General features: G+C 35.6%; 1 protein-coding gene across 4 annotated transcripts in view; it reads right to left on the reverse strand.

Moving 5' to 3' along the window:
* Positions 1-11,782: 11,782 nt before the first annotated feature.
* Positions 11,783-25,956, reverse strand: part of LOC125680442 (probable ATP-dependent RNA helicase DHX35) — a 138,355-nt gene continuing 124,181 nt past the window's right edge. For 2 of the 4 annotated variants that reach the window (XR_008802114.1, XR_008802113.1), the window contains 3 exons: positions 23,071-23,224; positions 22,455-22,766; positions 15,554-15,666 (listed from right to left, as the gene is read on the reverse strand). Coding sequence is in view for 1 of the 4 variants with exons in the window: in XM_048920045.2 (XP_048776002.2) it covers positions 12,130-12,174; positions 15,555-15,666; positions 23,071-23,224 (311 nt within the window). In the remaining 3 variants the exon portion in view is untranslated. Of the gene's footprint in view, positions 12,175-15,553; positions 15,667-22,454; positions 22,767-23,070; positions 23,225-25,956 lie in introns of those variants that run through there. The other 2 variants (XM_048920045.2, XR_007371958.2) reach the window with 2 other exon arrangements.

Consider the following 25,956-nt stretch of genomic DNA (forward strand, 5'->3'; position numbering starts at 1 on the left):
CCCTGTTTCATGTGTGGTGATCTATTACAAGCTCTTTTGATGTAAAAACAAGGTGTTACTTTTTAATTACATCATGAGTTTAGTAAACTGTGGTCTTGCACTTCAGAACCTTGCTGGCTTAGGAATCTAGATAATTAGTATGTATAAGCACTCCGCCTGTGAGTGTGAAACATCACAAAGTTTACATACAAATCACTAGCAAAGATATTAATTTTACCACCTCAGAACTGCACTTGTTGCACCAACTTGCAGTTAATTCCACTGCTCGTGATTATTTGGAATTTAGAATTTCTAATATGTATGTGATGATTTTTTTCAAATCTAACAACAGATGAAACACAGACCTACTTCTTGTATCTGATTTACCATCACAATATACAACTGATGGTGCTCACCAAAGTGGTGACTGTAGATTTGCTGGTCAATGAGTGAATGTTTGTACATGATAATTAAAGTCTTGAATTGACTGATAGTAGACAGATTCCTTGTCCAATCTAAAGCTGGCCAATGAAAATGTTCTCAGCAAAAGTCTTTGATTTGCTGGTCAGCAAGAGGATTCTTGGGTAGAATCAATTTCCTGGTCAATTAAAGTATTCTTCGTGTACATGAAGAAATTTTGATTTATTGGTTAGAGGTTTTCTAGTTCATCTTCAATTTGCTGGCCAATGAAAGGGTCCCTTGTTTGAGAATCTTCAATTTGCTGGCCAATGAGAGGGTCCCTTGTTTGAAAATCTTCAATTTGCTGGCCAATGAGAGGGTCCCTTGTTTGAAAATCTTCAATTTGCTGGCCAATGAGAGGGTCCCTTCTTTGAGAATCTTTAATTTGCTGGCCAATGAAAGAGTTTCATATTAAAATCTTTGATTTATGGGCCAGTGAAGAAGTTCTTATTTACAATCTTTGAATCTTCAATTCATTCACCAATGAGAGGGTGTTCTATTTCTGGCTGATAAGGGTTCCTAGTTAGAACCTTTGGATTCCCTGGTTAACGAGACAGTTCCCAAATAAAATCTTTAATTTACTCGCCAAGGATGGAGCGTAATAAGAATCTTTGATTTTGTTGGTCAATGAGAGAGTTTCTAGTTAGAATCTTTGACTTGTGGGTCAATGAGAGGGTTTCTAGTTCTAGAATCTTTTATTTGTTCAAGGAGAGGGTTCCCAGTTAGAATCTTTTGATTTGCTTGTAAAGAAGAGACCTAGAGGTTCCCAGTTGGAATCTTTTAACTTTCTGGACAGTGCGGGTTCCTAGTTAGATTCCTGAATTTGCTTGTTAAGGCGAAGGTTAATTTAGTCTTTGATTTGCTTGTCTAGGTTAGGCCTAGGGGTTCCTTGTTGGAAACTTGGTTTGCTGATCAGTTTAAAGGGGGTTTTCCGTTACAATATTGGATTTGTTGTTGAGGAGAATTTTCTCTATTGTAAGCTTGATTTGCTGGCAAATGAGGGTTCCTAGTTATAGTCTTTAATACCGTGGCCAATTTCAAGTTAGTTTGTCAAGGTTCAGTTAGTATTTGATTTACTTGTCAAGGTGAGAGTTCAGTTAGTATTAATTTGATTTGTTTGTCAAGGTGATGGTTCAGTTAGTATTTGATTTGCTTGTCAAGGTGAAAGTTCAGTTAGTATTTGATTTTCTTGTCAAGGTGAGGGTTCAGTTAGTCTTTGATCTGTTTGTCAAGGTGAGGGTTCACTTTGCCTTTAATTGTCCTGTTTGCCAAGGTGAGAGTTCAGTTTGCCTTTGATCTGCTTGTCAAGGTGAGAGGTCAGTTTGCCTTTTATCTGCTTATCAAGGTGAGGCCTAGGAGCTCCTTGTTAGAAATCTCCGATTTGCTGATATATCCTTTTGACTGGCGGAGATTTAAAAGGATGTTCTGCTGAAGGGGGTGGGTAGAAAAAAATCCATGAAAAATGTGAACCACTGTATCAATACATACTCTGCATCAAGGAAAAGTATGTTTAACGTCCTACAGAATGAGCATCAGAATCTGTCTTATAGTGCTAAAAGGCCACGGTGAAGGGGTCACTATTACAAGTGTGTGGGAAAGACAAAATAATTTTTTTTTGTTTTTTTTTGTTTTTTGCTTTTAGGATGTAGTTTTTTCCCACCTTTCATCCTCCCCTTCTTTTGTCACCTATCGAGTTTTCTCTTTTGATGCCTGGATTGTGTGTGTGCCTAATAACCAGAACCTACATGTATACTTGTCCAATTCTGAAGGGTATGTAAATCCGGAAAAATGCTTTCATGAAAGTCCTCTGCTTGACACATAATTAAAGATCTACAGAATTGGAAAGAATAAAAGCAGACTTGTAATTTTCACAACCAATAGAATACAAATCCCTCTTCCGAACTATGCTAAATATTAATGGTATCCTCCCTTAGAGCCCATGCAGTGCTGCTGGTCATGGTTTCTGTTTTTTGGCCATTATGCATTTCTATGCTATGGCTGTGGAAAGGATATGAGAAATTTACCAGTTGGAATCTTTGATTTGCTTGCCAGAGAGTTCTCCAGTCTTTTATTTGCCGAAGAGTTCTCCAGTCTTTTATTTGCCGGAGAGTTCTCCAGTCCTTGACTTGCCGGAGAGTTCTCCTGTCTTTGATTTGCCGGAGAGTTCTCCAGTCTTTGATTTGCTTGTCAATGAGAGGGTTCCCAGTTACATGTATAATCTATAATAATTTAAAATTGTGACAGGGGATGATGTTTATATTTTTGATCTGCTTGGTTGGAGAATATACTTTATTGATTTCTTCTGTTTATTGGTGCCAACAGAACAGTTTTGGATTTTTTGCCTGGGACCTGGTATCCAATATTTTAAATACCCAACAATTTTAAATGTTTAAAAATTAAATGCATGTATTGGCCAAGTGAACTATTGAAAATGACATGCTTTAACTGATGAAAATATCACAATGGCTAAATTTGCATTCTTCTTAATACACATGTATCAAAGAGATAATCAGGGAAAGGCTATGGGTCCTTATAGTCTTTATACCAAAAACTAGTACTTGAACATCCTAATGCCATTCCATGATACTTGTAGCTATTGTGAGATATTAACTGAACAATTGAACAGAATTGCTTGTGTATTCTGGATTAGTCACTGATCATCTTAAAAAAACCCACCCAAAACAACAGATGGACAGGATGAGAAAACACATTTAACAGTCTCAATATCAATACAGGCTCAACTACCACTGACACTAATCTTTTGATCTTTTATGAATGGTATCCATTTTTTAATATTAAACAGGCAGAAATGTTTTCATAATGTAAATCTTATTTACACAAGTTATATATCAAAACGTATTCAATACATCGGAGAAGGTTGTAATTTATATGATGTAGATAATTCAAAGGAAATACACAAATAGTTTATAATTATTGTATACAAATTACAAAACAGACATTACGTATTGGATAAAAGTGCACAACATCAAGCCTAAATCTGTATACACAACATCAAGCCTAAATCTGTATACAGCTTGGGGATTTGGTGCAACAAGTTTTCTTTGTGTTGATATCAAATTTGATAAATGAGTGTACTTTCTTTCGACACCTAGAAGAAAAAGTAATAAACACACGTCTATCAGAATAAAACCCATGTATCTATACCAAATTAATTGGGTCTCATAACCACTATAATTGCTGTTTACTGTGATGAATTGTGTAACATGTGTGCATGAAAAAGCTTAAAATCAACAGTGGACATGATGATAAATTCCACCAAAATCATTATCAACATTGATTTCGAAGACAGAAAGTGAGTTTATATGTAGAGCAAAATTTATGGTTGGATATCTGGTTAACAGCTGGGCCTTTCATGTTTTAGCTTTTCAATCAAATAATGTCAAATCTTGCATATTAGCATGATCATGTGTATGATGTATGTTTTCTTTTTCTTTACACATTACTCCAGAAAAAAATTAAACAAGAGGCCCATGGGCCATATTGTTCACTGGAGTCACCTTGGCCCTTTTGTTGAGATTTTTAATTTAAAGATATTTTGCAATCTTTAATACCATGAAAATTTTGATCCCATATTGTGGCCCCACAAAGGATCATGACATATATAGCCATGATACAAGATTACAAACCATGTTATGAAATGTAAGGTCTATAAACACCAAAACCCTACCTTGAACAGTTCAGATTAACTTTTAGTTGGTCAGAATCCAAAGTCAAGGTTACAAGGTTAAAAACCACCAAAAGAAAAGTCTTGTCACAACATATATGAAATATGAAAGATATGTCACTCACTGGCTATGAACAAGGTTATTATAAAGTTCTGAAATCTGGATTAAACTCCAAGGTCACACATCATAGCATCAAAAGAAAGTTCTTGCCTTAATGAATCTATATTCAAAAATATGAAAGCCCTACCTTAAATAGGCATGGGGATATTATCTAGGCTAGGTTCTCTTAAAAATAGGTCAAATGCCAAGGCCAAGAGGTTAAAAACCTTGGTACCAAAAAGAAAGGTCTTGTCACAAGGAATGCACACTTGAAATATGAGAGCCATATCATTCACAATTCAAAAGTTGCGAGTAAGGTTAAAGTTTTAGACAGAAAATGCCCTGCCCCCCCCCCCCCCCCCCCCCACTTCCCATCTTTAGTCACGGGGCATTTAAAAAAAATTGAATCCACACATCTTAGGAATGTTTGCATTTTGATATGATTTAGGTGTCCCTGCTAATCTTGAAAAGAATTTATTTTAATCAATTTTCTATACAATCCCATATAACACTTTGATCTCATGTTGTTGGCCCCACCTTTCTCCTGGTTACCCTGAATTAAACAAACTTGAATTTGCACTACCTGAAGATGCTTGCATATTAATGACGTATCATGCATGGCCCTGCCGTACTTGAGAAGAAGAGTTTGAAAGTGGTTTTAAAGATGTTTCACTATTATATATTCCTATATAACTTCGATCTTGAGATCCTGTTGTGGCTCCACTTACCCAGCCTTGAGGGTCATGATATAAACAAACTTTAACCTGTAGTTCCTGAAGATGCTTGCATATGGATACGAGTTTTCATAGCTCTACTGTTATTGAAAAGGTCTATAAAGATTTTTCCTATATATTCCCATGTAAAACTTTAATACCCTATTGTGGCCCCGACCTACCTCTGGGGACCAAAATTTGAACAAACTTGAATCTGACTACTTTGGGATGCTTGCATATTAATATGAGTAACAATGGTCCTGTTGTTCTTGAGAAGAAGCTTTTTTAAAAAAAAAATTCCTGTACATCCCCATGTAAAACTTTGATCATCTATCAATTGTGACCCCAACTGGGGAACTTGATTTGAACAAATATTACAAATACCTGCATGATCAAGATATAGGGCTCACAGTGGGTGTGACCGGTCGACAGGGGATGCTTACTCCTCCTAGACACCTGATCCCACCTCTGATGTGTCCAGGGGTCTGTGTTTGCCCAGCTATCTATTTTGTATTGCTTATGGATTTATGATATTGATCACTGTTCATTATCCCCACCTTTCATGCATGTAAATTTCAACTTTTCTGCCAAAAGATTTCAAAATGACCCAATCCTATTTTTCGCCCCCTTTCCTTGATTATTTTTATTTGGAGGGAGCATGACCCTTCATTTGAACCAACTTCAATCCCCTTTACCCAACAAGAGGCCCATGGGCCACATCACTCACTTGAGTCACCTTCGCCCAGATTTTCCATATATATTCGCATGTAAAACTTGGTCCCGATTCTGGCCCCAACGGCCATAATTTTTACAAATTTGAATCTGCACTATGTCAGGAAGCTTTCATATGTTAATGTAAACGTCTTTGACCCAATGAATCTTGAAAAGAATATTTTCTCCATATACTAGTATGTAAAACTTTGATCCCCTATTGTGGCCCCGTCCTACCCCTGGAGGGCCATGATTTTAACAAACTTGATTCTGCACTATGCAAGGAAGCTTTCATGTAAAAGTAAACTTTTCTGGTCCAGTGATTCGTCAGAAGATTTTTAATGATTTCTCTATATATTTGTATGTAAAATTTTGAACCCCTATTGTGGCCCCGTCCTACCCCTGGGGGGGCCATGATTTAAACAAACTTGATTCCGCACTATGAAAGGAAGCTTTCATGTAAATGTAAACTTTTCTGGTCCAGTGATTCTTCAAAAGATTTTTAATGATTTCCCTATATTTCTGTATGTGAAAATTTGATCCCCTATTGTGGTCCCATCCTACTCCTGGGGGGGGGGGGGGGGGGGGGGGCTATGATTTTAACAAACTTGAATCTGCACTATGTCAGGAAGCTATCATGTAAACTTCTACTTTCCTGGCCCAGTGGTTCTTGAGAAGATTTTTAAAAGATTTTCCCTATATATATTTGCATGTAAAACTTTGATCTCCTATTGTGACCCATCCTACCCCTGGGGGCAATGAGGTTTACAAACTTGAATCTGCACAATGTCAGAAAGCTTTCACGTAAATGTAAATTTCTTTGGCCTAATGGTTCTTGAGAAGAAGATTTTAAAGATTTTTTTCTATACATGTGTATTAGTATGTAAAATTTTGATCCCCTATAGTGGCCCCATCCTACCCCCAGTGGCTATGAGTTTAACAAACTTTATTCTGCACTATGTTAGGAAGCCTTCATGTAAATTTCAGCTTTTCTGGCCCAATGTTTCTTGAGAAGATGATTTTAAAAGATTTTCCCTACATATTTGTAAGTAAAACTTTGATCCCTTATTGTGGCCCCATCCTACTCCCAGGGGTCACGGTTTTAACAAACTTGAATCTGCACTATGTCAGGAAGATTTCATGTAAATTTGAACTCCTATGGCCCAGTGGTTCTTGAGAAGATTTTTAAATGACCCCACCCTACTTTTGCATTTTTGTGATTATCTCCCATTTGAAGGGGGCATGACCCTTCAAACTTCTTTATTCTCGGGAAGAAGTAAAAAATGATTTGAGTTTACAGATGGATGGATGCCAGACAAAAAGTTACCAGAAAAGCCCTCTTGAGCTTTAAGCTCAGCTAGGTGAGCTAAAGACCAGCATACCTTTGCAGCATGTTTAAATAAATCTTTTTTCTACTTTGGAAAACGATTTTATTAATAATGATAGCAAAATCATTTGGCTTCTATTAAAGTTGTCGTGTCAAAATACAAAATTCTTTTACTACTACAGTCTGTTATTTTCATGCACCTTTTTCCTTTACATCATAATACCTCACTCAATGAAGTTGCGGAAGGTATAATGTTCTTAACCCATCTGTCAGTCCCTTTTTTGCAGGCACAACTCCTCTGAGACCACTCAACAGAATTTCGTGAAACTTTGTAGTTGATAAGGACACACAGTGCAGATTCAAAATTTTTTCTGGAAGTTATGCCCCTTTTGAACTTAGGATTTCGAGCCTGTCTGTCCTGTTCTTGTCAGCACAACGTCTGTGAAACAGCTCAATAGAATTTCATGAAACTTTGTAGTTAATAAGGAAACATTTTGTAGGTGTGCATATTCCCATAAAATCCTGATTCAATAATTTTTCTGGGAGTTATGCTCCTTTTGAACTTATAATTTCGAGCCCGTCTGTCCTGTTCTTGTCAGCGCAACTCCTCTGAGACGGCTCAACAGAATTTCGTGAAACTTTCTAAATAATAAGGACACACTGTGTAGATGTGCATATTCCAGAAAATTCTGATTCCATAATTTTTCTGGGAGTTATGCCCCTTTTGAACTTGGAATTTCGAGCCAGTCTGTCCTGTTCTTGCAGTAATGCATAGCATTACCATTCATTATGTGAGGCATTGTCAAGCAATGTTGGAGCGTGGGGTATGTGAGCTTGTTCATTTTTGCTTTCTTTCATTAAATCTCAAATGGTCATTCGTAATTGGGAGGTCTTGAGTTCAATCCCGACTCGTGCCATGACCACGTCAAACCTCATTGGTTCATTAAGAAATGAATATCTAGATAAATTAATCAACCATGATCACAGCAGGTTTTATTCCCAATAGATATATTGGAGAAAATACAAGGCTTACTTATGATATGCATTACACCGAGGAAGAAATTGAAAATATACCAGGTTTATTATCACTTATCGATTTCAAAAAAGCTTTCAATAGTGTCCTGGGATTTTACTCAAAAAACACTTTCTTTAACTTTGGTACCTCTATTCAAAACTGGGTTTTACTATTTTGTAAAGTATAAAATCAAGGTGGTGATCTCTCTGAAAGAATCAATATTCAGAGAGGGTGCAGGGAAGGTGACCCTTTGTCACCATATACTTTCTTAATTTATGCAGAAATACTTGCAATTAAGATTAGATTAAAAACTATTAGGGGTATCACTGTAAACAATATAGAAAAGAAGATTTCCCAGTTGACTGATGACACTTCACTTATCTCTCTTAGAAACATTGGAAACACTAAAACAATTTTTAGAAATGTGTGGACTCCATATCAATTTTGACAAACTCCATATAGTTTCTATTGGTATCATGTGGGAGAAAAGGATTTTGACTCCCATGGGAAAAATCAGTTTAAACCATATCTTAACGACAATTCCAAAGCCCTCTGAACAATACTGTAAAACTAAAACATTTTTTTCTTTCATATGGAATAATTCAATTCACAGGGTATAAAAGAAGTAATTGTTAAAAGATATGAAAATGGGATATTGAAAAAGGTAAATCCAATGTCTTTTATAGCTTCCAAGTTATTTTGAATAAGACATCTTACCGGGTACTCAATCGGAATCTTGCACACTCGACATAGATCTCGGATGTAATACGATGGTATCCATGAGGGAATTTGATGCATTTTAATCTGTGACATATGTAGTGTAGTGGTCTGTGATGTCATAGTTAACAATACATCAATTTCTCTAATGGATGCCATCGTATTACATCCGAAATTTATGTTGAGTGCGCGAGACATTCAAGGATTTCCGATTGATATCTTACTCCTAAGACATCCCTCAAGTAGAGGGATGGGACTGTTTATTCCCAATTTTCAGTTGAACAAATTTATTAACTGGGATTAAATATATCACCACTTTCTTGAAAACATTGAAAAATTAATTTTGGATTGATGTATTCAAGTCCTACATCATATTACATAATCTTATTGATGAGTCTACTGTTGCTGCTGATTCACGTCTGTTTTATGATCCACTTTTTAATAAACAAATGTTTGACAGTAACATCAGACTGATTAATGATGTTATTGATGTGTTCAAGATGGTTCTCATTTTAGCTTTGAACATTTTAGTGATAGTTATACAAATTTTAAGATAAACTTTTTAGAATACAACAGCATTTTATCCATGCAATAAGAGCGTGGATTACATGTATAAAAATTTTGGCCCTAAAAACATAATTTGAAGCTTACAAGTCCATAAACTATGTCAAATATATGTACTTGTACAATTTTTAAATGTTAGAAATCAAAATTATGCTATGGATCAACAAAATAACTCGGGTCTCCGGTGGCAGAACAAACAAGAGCTAAATTGGATGAAGACAATAGGGAATGGAGAATAATCCACAAAATCTCCTTCAGAGTGACAAATGACTGTAAACTCCACCAGTGTCAGTACAGAATTATAAACCTAGCTACAAACTCATTCTTATTCAAAATAAAAAGAATAGAGTGACTCTAAATACTGGGAACCTTTGCTACTCTGAGGAGGAAACAGCACGTCTTTTATGGGAATGCGATAGTTTACAACTATATCTAGTAAATTTTCAACAACTTTTGGAAGATAAGACTCGGGGACAGATATCAATCACAAAGAAATCCTTTATTTTAGCTTGATATATAGAATACTATCATTTTAAGGCTGAGGTATTAGGTTTATACTACAAACTGCACCGAGAAAGAAACCTCCAAACTTGTCATCAGCTGTAATGTCACAAATGGAATTTTTTTTATGAAACACTGAAATATATCTTTTATAAAAATGGTGAAAAGGAAAAGTTTGGTACTCAATGGAACAGAAGGAACTAATATTTACTTAAAACATGCCCACATCTCTCCCCCTCTACACATAATGATACTTAAAGGGACTGATTCACGATTTTCCTCCAAAGAACAAGGTACGATTGTATGCATAAAATGGCCCAACATTTTTCTCTCCATAAAATGTGTCTGGAATTAACTTTAATAAGTGTTTTAAGAAAGTAAAATATATGCCAGGTATACTATGTCAACAAAATCAGAATGATATTTCTAATTGGATAGCATTATGACATCATGAATAAGAGATTTCCCACCTTTTTTTCAAAATAAGCCCGAAAACTGTCAAATGTCATACAGATTATTGCTCAGGAAAAGATGTGCGCATTTGTCGAGCAAAATAAAAATGATATATATTGTGTATTATTTTAAGATGAAAAACATACTTGAATATGAATTTGCTCGACACATTCGCTGTATGTTTTCTGAAAAGAAAACCACCTGAATTTGTGGATATTTTCATTGAAAATGGCATTTTTGCAATTTTATGCCAACTTCTAGCTCTCGTCATATGACACAAATCATTTTGCTGATCAAACTGAGCGGATTTTGGGTTTGCTAATCCATTTGAATGCCAGGGTTTGAGCTCCAAGTGAAATCATCGATATTTTGGGCCAAATGACTTTAGAGACTGTACCTACTTCTTTGTTTTTCACTTTAAATGATCAAAATCTACAGTCTAATATGTATAGAAGGTTTCACAAAAAAATTAAAGTTATTCATCATGACAGAAGCTCATTATAGAGAGTTTGTTATTTGCTTTGAAAACAAAGATTCAGGTGCGTTATTGTTTACGGGGTTTTCAAAATAAATGGATATTGATCCAAGTTTATTATTATACGTAAGGTAAAATGTGTCATTTAAAAGTTAAAATTTGTGATTGCACAAAATGAAGATGCTTTAAATTACAAAATTAACGTTTGACTGGTTTATTTGTTTACATAAAAAGACTCGAGTCTTTGTTTACATAACACAGAATCAAAGCTAAAATATTGCTCTTATCCTTGCATTCAGACGGTCCAAATATTGGTTGTCAACATTAAATGAGCTACATCTATAATATTTAACATCAAAAATGAAAAACATTTCTTTCGAAAAACATGAACCAGTCCCTTTAAAGTATTCATGTGCTTTATTTTGTGAAGAAAAGCCAATAAAACTTTAAAAAAAAATTCATTTTGAAAATATATGAGCACATGAACTGTGATGCTTCATGCAGGCATACTTCATGAAGCGTGTTGGTTCTTCATGAAAGGCATGCTGGCTTGAAGCATTGCAGTTAATACTCTCAAGTATTTTAAAAATGAAGTTTGATTTTCATATTTACATTATAAATACTTTCATTTCTGTTGGAATTCCCAGCTATTTAATAGATGTACTATATTTTTCCGTTCTCATATGGACATTCTTTACAACTGCAGCATGTTCGTAAGGAAATCCTGCGGTGGTCAAGATAGTGACATCAAAGCCGTGTGTCGATAATAATAAAGTTTTGTTAGGTAAAAGTAACTACCAGTCTTAACAACTTAGGTCTGGCTTTGATGTCACTATCTTATATTCTGCAAGCGGAAGGTCAGGGTTCAAATCCCGGCCGCAACAGACTTAAGTTGTCAAGACTGGTAGTTACTTTTACCTTGACCTGAAATAAGCTTTGATCTTGGCCTTCTGAGTCACCAAATTAATGATTAGTTGTGGACAAACATAAAGGCAAAAAGGATAAAACCCAATATTCAATAGTGGGGATATAAGCACAATATGGCTTTCAAACTTATAAATTACCGATGACACTTGACTTCAATGAGAGTGTTCTGATTTATTCTACGTAAAATCTTTCATAAAAATACATCAGATTGATCAGATCAATAAACTCTTTTAAAGACTAAAAGATTTTCACTGGAAAAATTATCACTCTTCAAAATGGAGTGCGGTTAGCGTCACTACATTTATTTCTGCATATCTGGAAACTGCACAGGTCATACATCACATCATGAGTCATATCACACATGTCACAAGTCCAGGCGTGTCTCGAGATTTTACTAGCGTTACACGTCATAGATGTGTTCACTATAAAGCTCATGTGCTTTACAAGTACAAATAAGCCCGCCTCTCTTTCGAGTCCATCAAACCTTTCCCATCATCCTTTCATCAGTCATCATCAGTTCTAGCTCGTTTCGCAGCTATTTCTCTCTCCTAAAAAAGAAACAAAATTTTATTATAGAACTGACACACGGCTTTGATGTCACTATTATATTTTGACTTCACTGTGATCAGAGATTTAGTATGTCTACGCACTATACCAATTTATCAATAGGTAAATATTATCTACCTTCTATTCCCATCCTCAAAAAGGATCTACCCATTAATTAATTCTTGTTCATTAATTCATCCTCTGTCAGCACTTTGCTCAAACCATTAAGTTACACTGTTACCACCTTTTCTAAAGGAATAAGCTTTCATTATTTACAGGATCCATTGAAGATTCTTTGGAAGAAGCTGTTTATCCTGAAATTACTGTTAGATTTTGTGTATACATATGAGAGTAGCACAGCCATTTTCCCTGTGGTTAGATTTTGTGTATACATATGAGAGTAGCACAGCCATTTTCCCTGTGGTTAGATTTTGTGTATACATATGAGAGTAGCACAGCCATTTTCCCTGTGGTTAGATTTTGTATATACATATGAGAGTAGCACAGCCATTTTCCCTGTGGTTAGATTTTGTATATACATATGAGAGTAGCACAGCCATTTTCCCTGTGGTTAGATTTTGTATATACATATGAGAGTAGCACATCCATTTTCCCTGTGGTTAGATTTTGTATATACATATGAGAGTAGCACATCCATTTTCCCTGTGGTTAGATTTTGTATATACATATGAGAGTAGCACATCCATTTTCCCTGTGGTTAGATTTTGTATATACATATGAGAGTAGCACAGCCATTTTCCCTGTGGTTATACACTCTGACTGCACATGAAGCATTACATTTATACTGAGGATTCTATCAAGTAATCAACTCTGCTCATAAATGAACATATGAGTTGTGGTAGTTTGGGTTTTACTTTTACTTTTATTTCTGGATTTCGATGCCGATGTAAATTATTCACCCGTTGTATTTGACCATGCCCACTTTATCTTTTAGCCAATAACTTTAATGACAGCTTATATATTGTTTAATTTGCTATATAAAGCCATGCAGCTTACAATTCGTGGAAGCGAGACAGCTGGCCTTGCTTGCTACATTTCTCCTTCCAATATTCCTATATTGGAATTACGTCTTCTTCATCTACTTTGCCCCTTTTTACTTACTAAATTATTATTATATTTGGGTTGGGAGATTTCTTGATAGATTCTAGGCTTTAGGAGTGTGTTTTGTCACATTCATACTGGTAATAAATTCGTAAAGTGTTATTTATCTTATTTTCATTTCTATTTGAATTTATTTTCAAGTTTCTAATCATAGTGTAGTTGGGTCATTTCGAAGTCGCCACTATCAAAATAAAATAAAACAAACACAACGCGAAGTACAGACTATACGAACGCCAGACCTGCTACAGAGTACTTTTCAATCAAATTACCCAACAGAGAATTTAATTTTTGATAAATCCACAAAAATTGATGCCCACAAAGATCATAAAACCAAAGTTATTCAATAATTCATTGACAAATGAGAATTCAATTTGACATCAACAATGAAAAACACATAAAATGCTTTACACCATCCAAGAAATAAATGTTCAATTATCAATGTTCAATAATGTTCTCCTCTTTCACTACACACAAGGGGGTTCATAACTCTCAGCTCTAACATTTAAATTATAAAGTTGTTCTTTTTAATATCATATCAGAGTCCTCTGAACCAGATTTGGATTTCTCAAAAGAATTTTAAGTTGGAGATTTCTTTTATTTCAGCAGTCAAAATTGGAGTAAAATCTGAGACTTAATCTTTTTTTTTTGTTTTTTTGTGTTGAGAAATCCAGGTCAGACTGTAGATCTTAAATTTTGCTGCCATGCTATAGAACATTTATACAATCTACAGCTACGAATGTCACTCCAAGTTAATTTATTTTTCTAATCTGTCCCTGCACTTAACAATAATATTTTGTTGAAGCTTAAAAATACAAAACAAGAAGCCCATGGGCCACATCGCTCATCCGAGTCACCTTGGCCCATATTCAAAGATTTTCCTTATATATATATTCACATGTAAAACTTTAAATCCCTATTGTGGCCCCACCCTACCCCCAGGAACCATGATTTTATATTAGAAACTTGAATCTTCACTATGTCAGGAAGCTGCCATGTAAATTTGATTTTTTCTGGCTCAGTAATTTTTTAGAAGATTTTTAAAAAATTTTCCTACATATTTGCATGTAAAACTTTGATTCCCTATTGTGGCCTCACCCTGACCCCTGGGGCCATGATTTTTACAAACTAGAGTTGACACTATGTCAGGAAGTCTCCATGTAAATTTAAACTATTCTGGCTTCTTGGTTCTTGAGAAGATTTTTAAATGACCCATCCTATTTTTGAGATTATCTCCCTTTTGATTGGAGCATGGCCCTTCATTTGTAAAAAACAAAAACAAACCATGAATCCCTTTTACCCAAAGATAATTTGTACCAAGTTTGATTTAAATTGGCCTGCTTCTTCTGGAGAAGATTTTTAAAATCTGTCGGTGTATTTTCACTATTATCTCCCCTTCGAGAAGAGTGTTGCCCTCATTTGATCAAACTTGAATCTCCTTCACCCAAGGATGATTTATGCCAAGTTTGGTAGTGATTGGCAAAGTGGTTCTGGATAAGAAGATGAAAATGTGAAAAGTTTACAACAACGACAGACAACAGAAAGTTTTGATCAGAAAAGTTCACTTGCGCCTTTGGCTCAGGTGAGCTAACATTAATACTTTCATTACTGAAAGACAATGATTATTGTAGTTGACCACTTTTGCCATTACTAACAAGAGGGCCCAGAACCACAATGCTCACTAGAGCCACTTTGTTTTTACAGAAATATATGATTTCTATAGGCTTTGAAGTTGTACGTCTACAACAAGACCTATATTGGACAACTGTCAGAATACATGCCATGAAAAATACATCTAGAGGACAAACCCATTAAATACAGAAAAGAACATTATTTGTTAGTTACACAGTCAGTTTGGGGCATGATATGGAGACATCCAGGGTGTGAAATGGAAATCGGTATTGGGCAAGGCAAAGTTGAATTTATCCCGCTGAAGACCTTTAGAAAGTTTGTTAAGATTTCAGTAACATATTTGATAAATATTATTCAATTACTAAATGGGCGAAGGAAAGGGAAGGGGTGGAGGGGATCAACAGGGTTACAGAAATTTCAGGCCTTATAAGCGAGATAACCTAGATCTAGCCCAGTACTAGACAGAATAGTGTGATTATATCATGTGTTAATTTAATACCAGTGGCATAGCTTGCTCTTTAAGGAGGTACACTGCATTGTTATAATGGCTGAAATCTTAATAGACAGACCTAAATATATCTGTCTGTATTCACTCCTGAGAGACAGCGTCTAGAGAATAACTGGTACTTACAGTTCCAAATTGGTAGAAGTGGGGAGCCAATTCAGACAACCAGTCTGGTTCAATGACTGTGATGTCCCTCATGTAGTCTCTGTTAGTCTGGACAACATCATTAAATACCACCCTAAAACAAAATTCAAAAGGTTATGTTTCCCCCTCATTTCCAACAAGGAATTTCAAATTGGAAAGAATTGGTGGGTATCACACACATGTCTGTCCATGTAAAACACATTTTCTGAAGATCATTACTTACACAACAAAGATACTAATCAAGATTGAACAATGTAAATCTGAATTACATTGATGTTCTAGATGAAGTTACAGGTGATAATTTTCATTCACAGTTGCATTGTAGAAAATGAGGAATTTGAGCTTACAATGAGCTTTGTTCTTAGCATTTGTTAAACTTCCTTTCACAATGAAACTCTAGCAGAGAAACAAACATCTCATTTATTTTGACAAACAACAAAGTGTAGGAGTACAAGTGTATTGCAAAAACATTTCTGGTATTTGCAATGGTGTCAAGCGACCTGCCATTATCTCAGTGGTAGTTTGTAAGGTACTGTTTATCAGGAATTTTATCAAATGTCTGTTTTGTTCTCGACCACTTTCAAAAAGTATATAAAAAAGTATAGAAAACAATTAAGAATGTAAAAAGTTCAGTCAACCATGAAGAAGTCTTACAATCTTTGCTAGAATAAGTCAGCTGTAATGATAATAAACCTTAACATGTATCAATCTACTCATTTCCTAAGTTAACACATAAAAATAAAAAGTCCGGTAAATTACATTTTGCACAAAGTCTAACAAATATCGTAAAAATTCAGTTTTGTCACAATAGACTGCTTTTTAGTTTAGGAATGAAATATCTATAAAGCAACACTAACAAGCTAATTCAGGTAATTTACTTTCCCCGCTAAAGGACAAAATAAGTGAGTGGATTACCTAAATACATGCAGATGGAGCAATTACCCATGGTACCCCCCCCCCCCCCCTCTCATAAATGATATGTGCATGTATCAGCCCCAATAATGATATGTATCAGCCCCAATAATGATATGTGTCAGCCCCAATAATGATATGTGTCAGCCCCAATAATGATATGTCAGCCCCAATAATGATATGTCAGCCCCAATAATGATATGTATCAGCCCCAATAATGATATGTATCAGCCCCAATAATGATATGTCAGCCCCAATAATGATATGTCAGCCCCAATAATGATATGTATCAGCCCCAATAATGATATGTCAGCCCCAATAATGATATGTATCAGTCCCAATAATGATATGTATCAGCCCCAATAATGATATGTCAGCCCCAATAATGATATGTCAGCCCCAATAATGATATGTATTAGCCCCAATAATGATATGTATCAGTCCCAATAATGATATGTCAGCCCCAATAATGATATGTCAGCCCCAATAATGATATATATCAGCCCCAATAATGATATGTCAGCCCCAATAATGATATGTCAGCCCCAATAATGATATATATCAGCCCCAATAATGATATGTCAGCCCCAATAATGATATGTATCAGTCCCAGTAATGATATGTCAGCCCCAATAATGATATGTATCAGCCCCAATAATGATATTTTGATCCCATATTGTAGCCCCACTCTAATCCTGGGGACCATGATTTGCACAAACTTAGATCTACTCTATGTCAGGAAGCTTTCAGTGGTTTTTGAGAAGAAGATTTTAAAAGATTTTCCCTATATATTCACATGTTAAACTGTGGCCCTATACCCTACCCTGTTGGCCATGATTTTAACAAACATGAATCTGCACTATATAAGGAAGGTTTTATGTAAATTTGAACTTTTCTCACCCTGTGGTTCTTGAGAAAATTTTAAAAGATTTTCCCTATATATTTGTATATAAAACTTTGATCCCCTACTGTGGCCTCATCTTACCCCCAGGGGCCATCATTTTAACAAACTTAAATCTGCACTATGTCAGGAAGTTTTCATGTAAATTTCCACTTTCCTGGCCCAGTAGTTCTTGAGAAGAAGATTTTAAAATATTTCCCCATTATATTTGTATAAAAAACTCTGAGATCCCCTGTTGTGGCCCCTATCTTCAGGGACCATGATTTTAAAAATCATGAATCTGCACTATGCCAGGAACTTTTCATGTAAAATTGAACTTTTCTCACCTTGTGGTTCTTGAGAAAAAGATTTTTAAATGAACCCATCCTATTTTTGTGATTATCTCCCCTTTGAAGGGGGCATGGTCCTTCATGTGAGCAAATTTAAATGCCCTACACTCATGGATGATTTGTACCAAGTTTGACTGAAATTGGCCAAGTGGTTTTGGAAAGGAAGGTGAAAATGTGAAAACTTTATGGACAGACGGATGGGCAGACAGACAACAGACAGGTGATCAGAATAGCTCACTCGAGCTTTCAGCCATCATCAGAACCCACAGGTTTCCTCCCTGTTACACTACATAATGGAGAGAAAACCTGTGGGTTCTAACAATGAGGTGAGCAAAATGTGGCTAAATAGGAGACATATTTCAAGCCCTATAAAATTCAGGGGCTTTACCCCTGAACCCAATGGGGCAATAAGCCGGCCCTCAGACTCCCTGCCTCATGAAGTTACATCCCCCTCCCAACTTCAATTCCTGGAATCAAGACATGATATCCCCAACTGCATGCTAAAGCTGGGGACAAAAATCAGTTAACTGATGAAACATATTGGTACAATAGCAAATCAAATTAAAAATTTCAGCTTCCTAAATCAATACATGGTGAAACTAGAGATTGTTTTCATGAAAAACTAATGTCTCCCCATCTCCCCAAATTGGAAGTGCTCCAAATGAAAGGTTCCTTCTCCCTTTAATGTACTGCATGGTATGGAGGAGAAAGCATGAGCAGGAACATAGACATTATGAACTTCCATAACCACATAGGAAATGTGTTCACAAACTGTTTTACACCCTCCACCCCTCAGATCCACTATAACTTAAGGAAAACAATTGGATCCTCCTGTCCCTACAATATGCACATCTGCAAATGGCATTGAAGTATTGTACAAAATTTCAAGTCTATCGGAGAAGACATATAGGATGAAAAGCATTCACAAGCTATTCTAATATCCTCCATCCCTCTTAGATCCACTATAACTTTTAGGAAAATAATTGGATCCTCCCGTCCAACAAATATGCACATCTACAAATGGCAATGAAGCATTGTACAAAGTCTCAAATCTATCAGATAAGCCATATAGGAGGAGAAGTGTTCACAAACTATTTTACATCCTCCATCCTTCTTAGATTCACTATAACTTTTAGGAAAATAATTGGATCCTCCTGTCCCAACAATATGCACATCTACAAATGGCAATGAAGCATTGTACAAAGTTTCAAGTCTATCCAATAACCCATATAGGAGGAGAAGTGTTCACAAACTATTTTACATCCTCCACCCCCCTTAGATCCACTATAACTTTTAGGAAAATAATTGGATCCTCCCATCCCACAAATATGCACATCTACAAATGGCAATGAAGCATTGTACAAAGTCTCAAATCTATCAGATAAGCCATATAGGAGGAGAAGTGTTCACAAACTATTTTACATCCTCCATCCTTCTTAGATTCACTATAACTTTTAGGAAAATAATTGGATCCTCCTGTCCCAACAATATGCACATCTACAAATGGCAATGAAGCATTGTACAAAGTTTCAAGTCTATCCAATAACCCATATAGGAGGAGAAGTGTTCACAAACTATTTTACATCCTCCACCCCCCTTAGATCCACTATAACTTTTAGGAAAATAATTGGATCCTCCTGTTCCGACAATATGCACACCTACAAATGGCAATGAAGCATTGTACAAAGTTTCAAGTCTATCCGATTACCCATATAGGAGGAGAAGTGTTCACAAGATTTTGTGACAGATGGACGGACTGAAAGTACTCAAAAAAATATGTCTCCCCCTGAAAGAGGGGAGACATAAATAGTCCTGGAAACTGAGTTGTAACTGATAGAGGGAGAGGAAACTAGTAGTCCCTTGCAGCTTTACTGGTACGGGACTTAAAATTGCATGGGTTAGTCCAAAGTCAGAAAAATGAGTGCAGGTTCATATTGCTGCAATCCCTCATATTTATACCTAATCCTTATTACTTTATCAAATATTCCGAGGTAAACAAAACATTCATTTAAACAAGAAAATGCTTTCTTTGTTGTTTCATTGGATGATGAAGGTAGCTTGCATTGCAGAAAAAAATGTGGGTTAGGGCAATGCTAGCTACCTTCATTACCCGGTGAAACAACAAAGAAAGACATTTTATTGTTTATATTTTTATGTATTTTCTAAAAACATAAATTACAGACCCTGAAGCGTGCTACTACACCTCCAAAGCGTTTCGTTTCGTTCTGTGCAAACCGTTCACCGTTCCGTGCAGACCGCTCAGCGTTTCGTGCAAATCGTTCAGCGTTTCATGCAAATCGTTCACCGTTCCGTGCAAACCGTTCCCCGTTCCGTGCAGCGTTTCGTGCAAACTGTTCCGTGCAGATCGTTCAGCGTTTCATGCAAACCGTTCACCGTTCCATGCAAGAATCGTTTTGTACCGTTCCGTGCAAGTGGTGTAGTAGTACGCTTCAGGGTCTGTAGAATTAAGTTCTAAAATATCATGGTTGACCCATTTGTTACGTTAAACCGAATACCCTTTGACCTTGATGATGGTCCATAATTTGTAATGATTATGCAGACAGGTGGTACTAGAAAAACAGATCGAACTAGTTTGCAACAAACATGAATTCATTGTATGATGAAAGCAATGTCAATTTAAAAAAAAATATGAGAGAAAAGATTTAGTGAATGTAAATGTTTCCAATTGTTTTCTCTGTAACCACTTTTTGAAGTGAATCAATGCATTATTTTTCCAAATACTAAATCAGTATGTAAATTTCTCGCATGCAAATCAGCAACTTGTCATGACATCAGTGGGCGGGGATTATGGAAATTAACATCAATTGCCATGCTATTAAAATTTTTGACATTCGATTTTATATTTCATTTCATCTTTATTTCAAATATATCAAGAGGTACTGTGAGCAATGCTCACTAAGAATACCCCCCGCTTACCCCAATCTTCCAAAGGGTGTTGTTAATAGGTATAAATTACATCTTTCCTGAGTGTAAAAATATGGTATGCCTTTGTAGAAGAAAATGGAAGATATAGTCCGAACACAAATCCATGGCATAAACCTATAATTTTGACCTTGAGATCAAAGGTCAAGGTCATAAAGAGGTCATGAATGTACATGACACAGTCTCATGGTGATACACCCATGTCTTATGGTATGACTATGTCAAAACCCTATAAACAATTTTGACCTTGAGGTCAAAGTTCAAGGTCATATAGAGGTCATGAAGGTACTCAACACATCGTCTCATGGTGATACACTCATGTATCAAACATGATATGCCTATGTCAAAGAACAAAGAAGTCATGGCCCTGACATGAATCCATTGTCAAAACCTTTAATTTTGACCTTGAGGTCAAGGTCATATGGAGGTCATGAAGGTACATGATACATCGTCTCATGGTGATACACTCATGTGTCAAATATGGTATGTCTATGTCAAAGAACAAAGAAGTTATGGCCCGGACACGAATCCATTGTAAAAAACCTTTAATTTTGACCTTAAGGTCAAGGGTCAAGGTCATATAGAGGTCATGAAGGTACTCAACACATCGTCTCATGGTGATCCACCTGTGTACCAAATATGGTATGCCTAAGTCAAAGAACAAAGAAGTTATGGCCCGGACACGAATCTGCACAGACGGACAGACGGATGGACGGACATACAGAGTGATTCCTATATAATTAACTACAATGAAAAACATGAAAGGCTTCATTAATCACTCCATTTCGCCAACAAACTAGACAGTGATTCCTTAATTCATAGCAATGATATTGCCTAATGTCAATAGACCCTAGTGATGTATCGATTGTCGCCGACTTTCGATTGTTGGTCGCTATAACTGAAACGATGTGAATAATCGATTGTCATTTTGAAAATCGAAAATTGCCGACGTCGGTATTTTTTTTTTAATGATACGAATATTCCTGCCGCGACTTATCAAATATGGATGATGAAGCTGAATCATCCGATAAGATTGAATGTTTGAATATTGTTTAACGTTTCTCTTGAGAATCTTTCACTCACATGGAGACGTCACCATTGCCGGTAAAGGCCTGCAAAATTTAGGCCTATGCTCGACGCTTACAGTCTTTGAACAGGGAGGGATCTTTATCGTGTCACACCTGTTGTGACACGGGGCCTCGGATTTTGCCTCTTACAACAAGCAAGGGGTAATGAGGCTCTATTCTAACCCGGATCCCATAAGAACAACAAAAGTCGAGAGATCTATCCCTATCCTGGGAAAATAAAATCGAAAGTATGGGATTATTAACTTCATATTTCAAATTATGATTTTTGACGTCTCCATATGAGTGAAAAATTCTCGAGAGAGATGTTAAACAAGATACAATCAATCTAATTATTTTATTCTAATTAACTTGATATCTAGGGTAAAACATAAAGTAAATTTAATATATTTATGCCATAAATTTGTAATCATTAAAATTTGATTATTTTTCGATTAATCAATTGAAAAGGTACATCCGATTAATCCGATCTTCGATTAACCTTTTTTTTCCCGATTGCCCATCACTAATAGACCCAAATGCATAATCAGATTTTTAATGTAAAATCTACCCAAAATATTTGTAAAATATATATGGCCCCTCACCCAAACTGAATCCATGTATAAAATATAAGGTGTCAACTTTCAGACAATGGAGATATGCATGCTTGTGTAGCTGACAGACATGTACAGGTTCGATCACCAATAGCCATATAGCTCAGCTCATAGATCACCTGACTGGAGATTCAGGGGGTCTGGGTTCAAATTCTGGTATGGTCAGATGCATTTTCTCCATTCCTATTACATTTAGTGCCGTAGACCAGTCCCTGGAACTGACAGGTGAAAATGCCTGCCAGGTAATAAAGATCCCGGGTTGATGTATTCAAGTGTGAAGACATTTAAGGAGGGAGAATGTAGCAGTCAGGCAGGCTTGATCGCTGGTGGCCATTTAGCTCATTTGGTAGCTAGAGCACCTGACTAGAAATTCAGGGGGCCCAGGTTCAAATCCTGGTCTGGTCCATTGCATTTTCTTCTTTCTTGTTACACTTGCATGGTAGAAAATGTCAAAACTTCAAACCTTTTAACTTGAAAAATTGTCACCTATGACCAACCTGCCTATAAAGTTTGCCAACTATCAGTTAAAGAGCTTTCTTGGAATCAGTCTGATAGGATATTGTTTACCAACCTATCAACATACATGTAATTTGAATGAGCAACCAACATGTGCAAAGCAATATGATTAGGTGCTGATTTGCAGGAAATGAGATTGTGATTAAAACTCAACCAATTAAAATCAATCACCATTATAAAAGATGAAACATATTGCAGCATAGTGAGAAATGTACTGACCATTTTGGTGGATCTGTAAAAGTGAGTACGGATGTAGGATGGATGTGAATTTCGTGGTCATCTCTGACAGTTCTGTAAGTTCCTGTGTAGTGGAGGTAGGCAGCATTAGCAAAGAATCCAGAGGTTATACAACGTCTGACCAGGTCTACATTTTCTGCAAGACAAAATAACAATGTTGATTTTATTTGCTCTTTCAGAGGAGTGCTGCACTTGCACAGTAGATGTAGTGTTAAAATATTCAAATAATGATCTTAAAGTCATTCTCCCATTATAATTTTTTTGTTTCATCTCTATATTGTTCGTTTCATGGTTTAACTAACATGTTATAAAACACCTGGAACAATTCTGATAAATTGTTTTTCATTTTTCAATCTTAAAACTTTTCCCTTGTATGCAAATGTATTTCATTTCAACAGATCACCAAGAGCACTTGCATGTAAATGTACATTTCAATACAGTGACATTAGCAATGAACAACCCCCAAGTCCTGCGAGTTGAAATCAGCGCGTCCGCACGCCCACATATCAATCCTGACCTTGAGGTTATAAAACTTTTACCATACTCATACTCAAACACAGCCATGTTTGTTTTGAGTACAACTCTGAGCAAGCCCCGAAGTATACTCGAAAAATCTTGAACTTTGAAGAGCCATAGAGAGAAAGCTCTTTGGAATAAATGTGAAATCTTCATCTGAATTTATATACATGTGTGTGTGTGTGTGTGTGTGTATATATATATATAGATGTACTAATTTCCAACAACACAAGATACCTATAGAAGTGTCAGATCCACAATGCGGTTACAAAGTCGCAAATACTAAATAATTATATAAAGCACTAAAATGACCAACAACAATCATCTGGTTGTTCGTGTTATTGGTCATTAATTAGTGCTTTGTATATATATATATATATATATATATATATATATATATATATATATATACATGTATATATAAATATATATATTGAACTTGTGTAACCTCCAATTAAATGAGAGTGCTCTGCCTGCTGAGCCATAGATGCAAAGTTGATAGATGAAATATAGAATATCTAAGGAATGAAATAGAAATGTGACTATTTAATCAAGATTTTACAATGAACTGTCTGCCATGAAAATTAACTCTTATTTGAAGAACTCTGAGGAAGCCACTTTAACATCTAAGTCTTCTCTGTCAGAGCTTTGCGTCATGTACTCGTACTATCCCTTATCTTAAGCAAAATTCATGCTGTAACGTAAGGCATTCAGGAAATTAATTATTAAGATTTTTACAGATTCATAATCACCAGCAATTTATCATTTCACAAATTTAATTTGGAGATTGTCCAACCTTTTTTCCCCTGTGTATATTAAGTAGAATTATTTCCAAAAAGCATCTCTTCTGTGATTATGAAGTTGTTTGGTACATTTTCCTAGTTCGATGAAATTTTTCAAAGAGTGTTTTGAAACAAATGTGCATGGCTATATGGAGATGACATCTGTAAGTACTATACGAAATACAGGTACTTCAGTTTTCAAAGAACTAGTTCAGTTTCAAAGGACTAGGAGGTCTCCATATGAGTGAAAAATTCTCGAGTGGGACATTAGCAATATACAATCACCAATCAATTAAAGAACTAGACATTTTATGAATGTGATATGAACTGTGACATATTTAATGAAGCGAGTCAGCACTACATGAAAAGTATGCTGGCGTGAGGCATTGCTGTTTATACCCTCATGTATTTTCAAAAATGACATTAATTTTATTTTTTATATTATCATTCTATTTTGAAAATCGTTTCTGTTGGAAAAATCCCAGCCATTAAAATAGTTCTGCTGTATCTATCACGATTCATACGCACACGTTCACTTTCATTTCAATTAATAAAAATATCAAAGGCAAAAACATTGGTAATATATATAGATTACTTAATATCATGTTTAAAACAAAATGACAGACAGACATACAGACACACTGCTTTAAACAAAACTTTTACTACTGTATTTAACCTATATAAATAAAAACATGACACAAGCTTTGTTTACATAACAAACAACTATGAGCTCTGTATCTCTCTTATAATTCGACAACTGACATTCAAATTTTTACCAACCATTAGAAATACCTTATAGTTAAGCATTGTAAACGTTAGAAATGGAAAAATGATGCCTCTTTAACATGAAGAAAAAATGAAGATAATATGATTTTTTTTTTTAACATTTTAACAAATATTCCGCTCATTCAATTAATGTTTAAAGAGGGTGTTGCACCAAAGCGGGAATTTTCCCTAATCGGAGCTCCGTGACAGCACTCGTGACGTAGAACTGACCTTCATCCATATTTATACTCTTATTGCGTATTTGCCATTTAAATACCTGTAGGATTCCCCAGTACTAAGGGCAAGCCTAATACATTTTATGTGTCAATACATTATACATGTAGTCTAAACATAATTTTTGTATTCGTGAAAATAGAATTGTCTTTTTAAGCGCTAAGCGTAGCTTAAGCGCTTATTGCCGCCATGCAGTTGGATTTTGCTTTCATCATCATGTTTCCGGTTTATCGCCACCTATAGGCGAATTTATGCATCGCTGTAGTCAACAAGTCGTGTTTAAAGTAGTCGTAATTTTGCAACCGATCTAGCACGGGGATAACATTCATATCTGCAGTTGCATTTTCCCCCCGGAAATACAGTTCGTTGAACAGTGAATAAAATATGTATAAAAAGGGTGATATTTTTGTCCTCATTCTTGGGGAAAGTGAGACACAGATGCAGGTCATTCTTCAGTTAAAATTCCCATTTGAATCTGCGTCTGTAATAATTAAAGTGATTCAAAATCTAAAATTGAATAAGAATATGTATATGAAACTGTTTTAGCTAGGGTGCCTTTGCATTGTTACCT

This window comes from Ostrea edulis, chromosome 1 (assembly GCF_947568905.1).
Source record: "Ostrea edulis chromosome 1, xbOstEdul1.1, whole genome shotgun sequence".
In the NCBI taxonomy this organism is placed as follows: domain Eukaryota; kingdom Metazoa; phylum Mollusca; class Bivalvia; order Ostreida; family Ostreidae; genus Ostrea; species Ostrea edulis.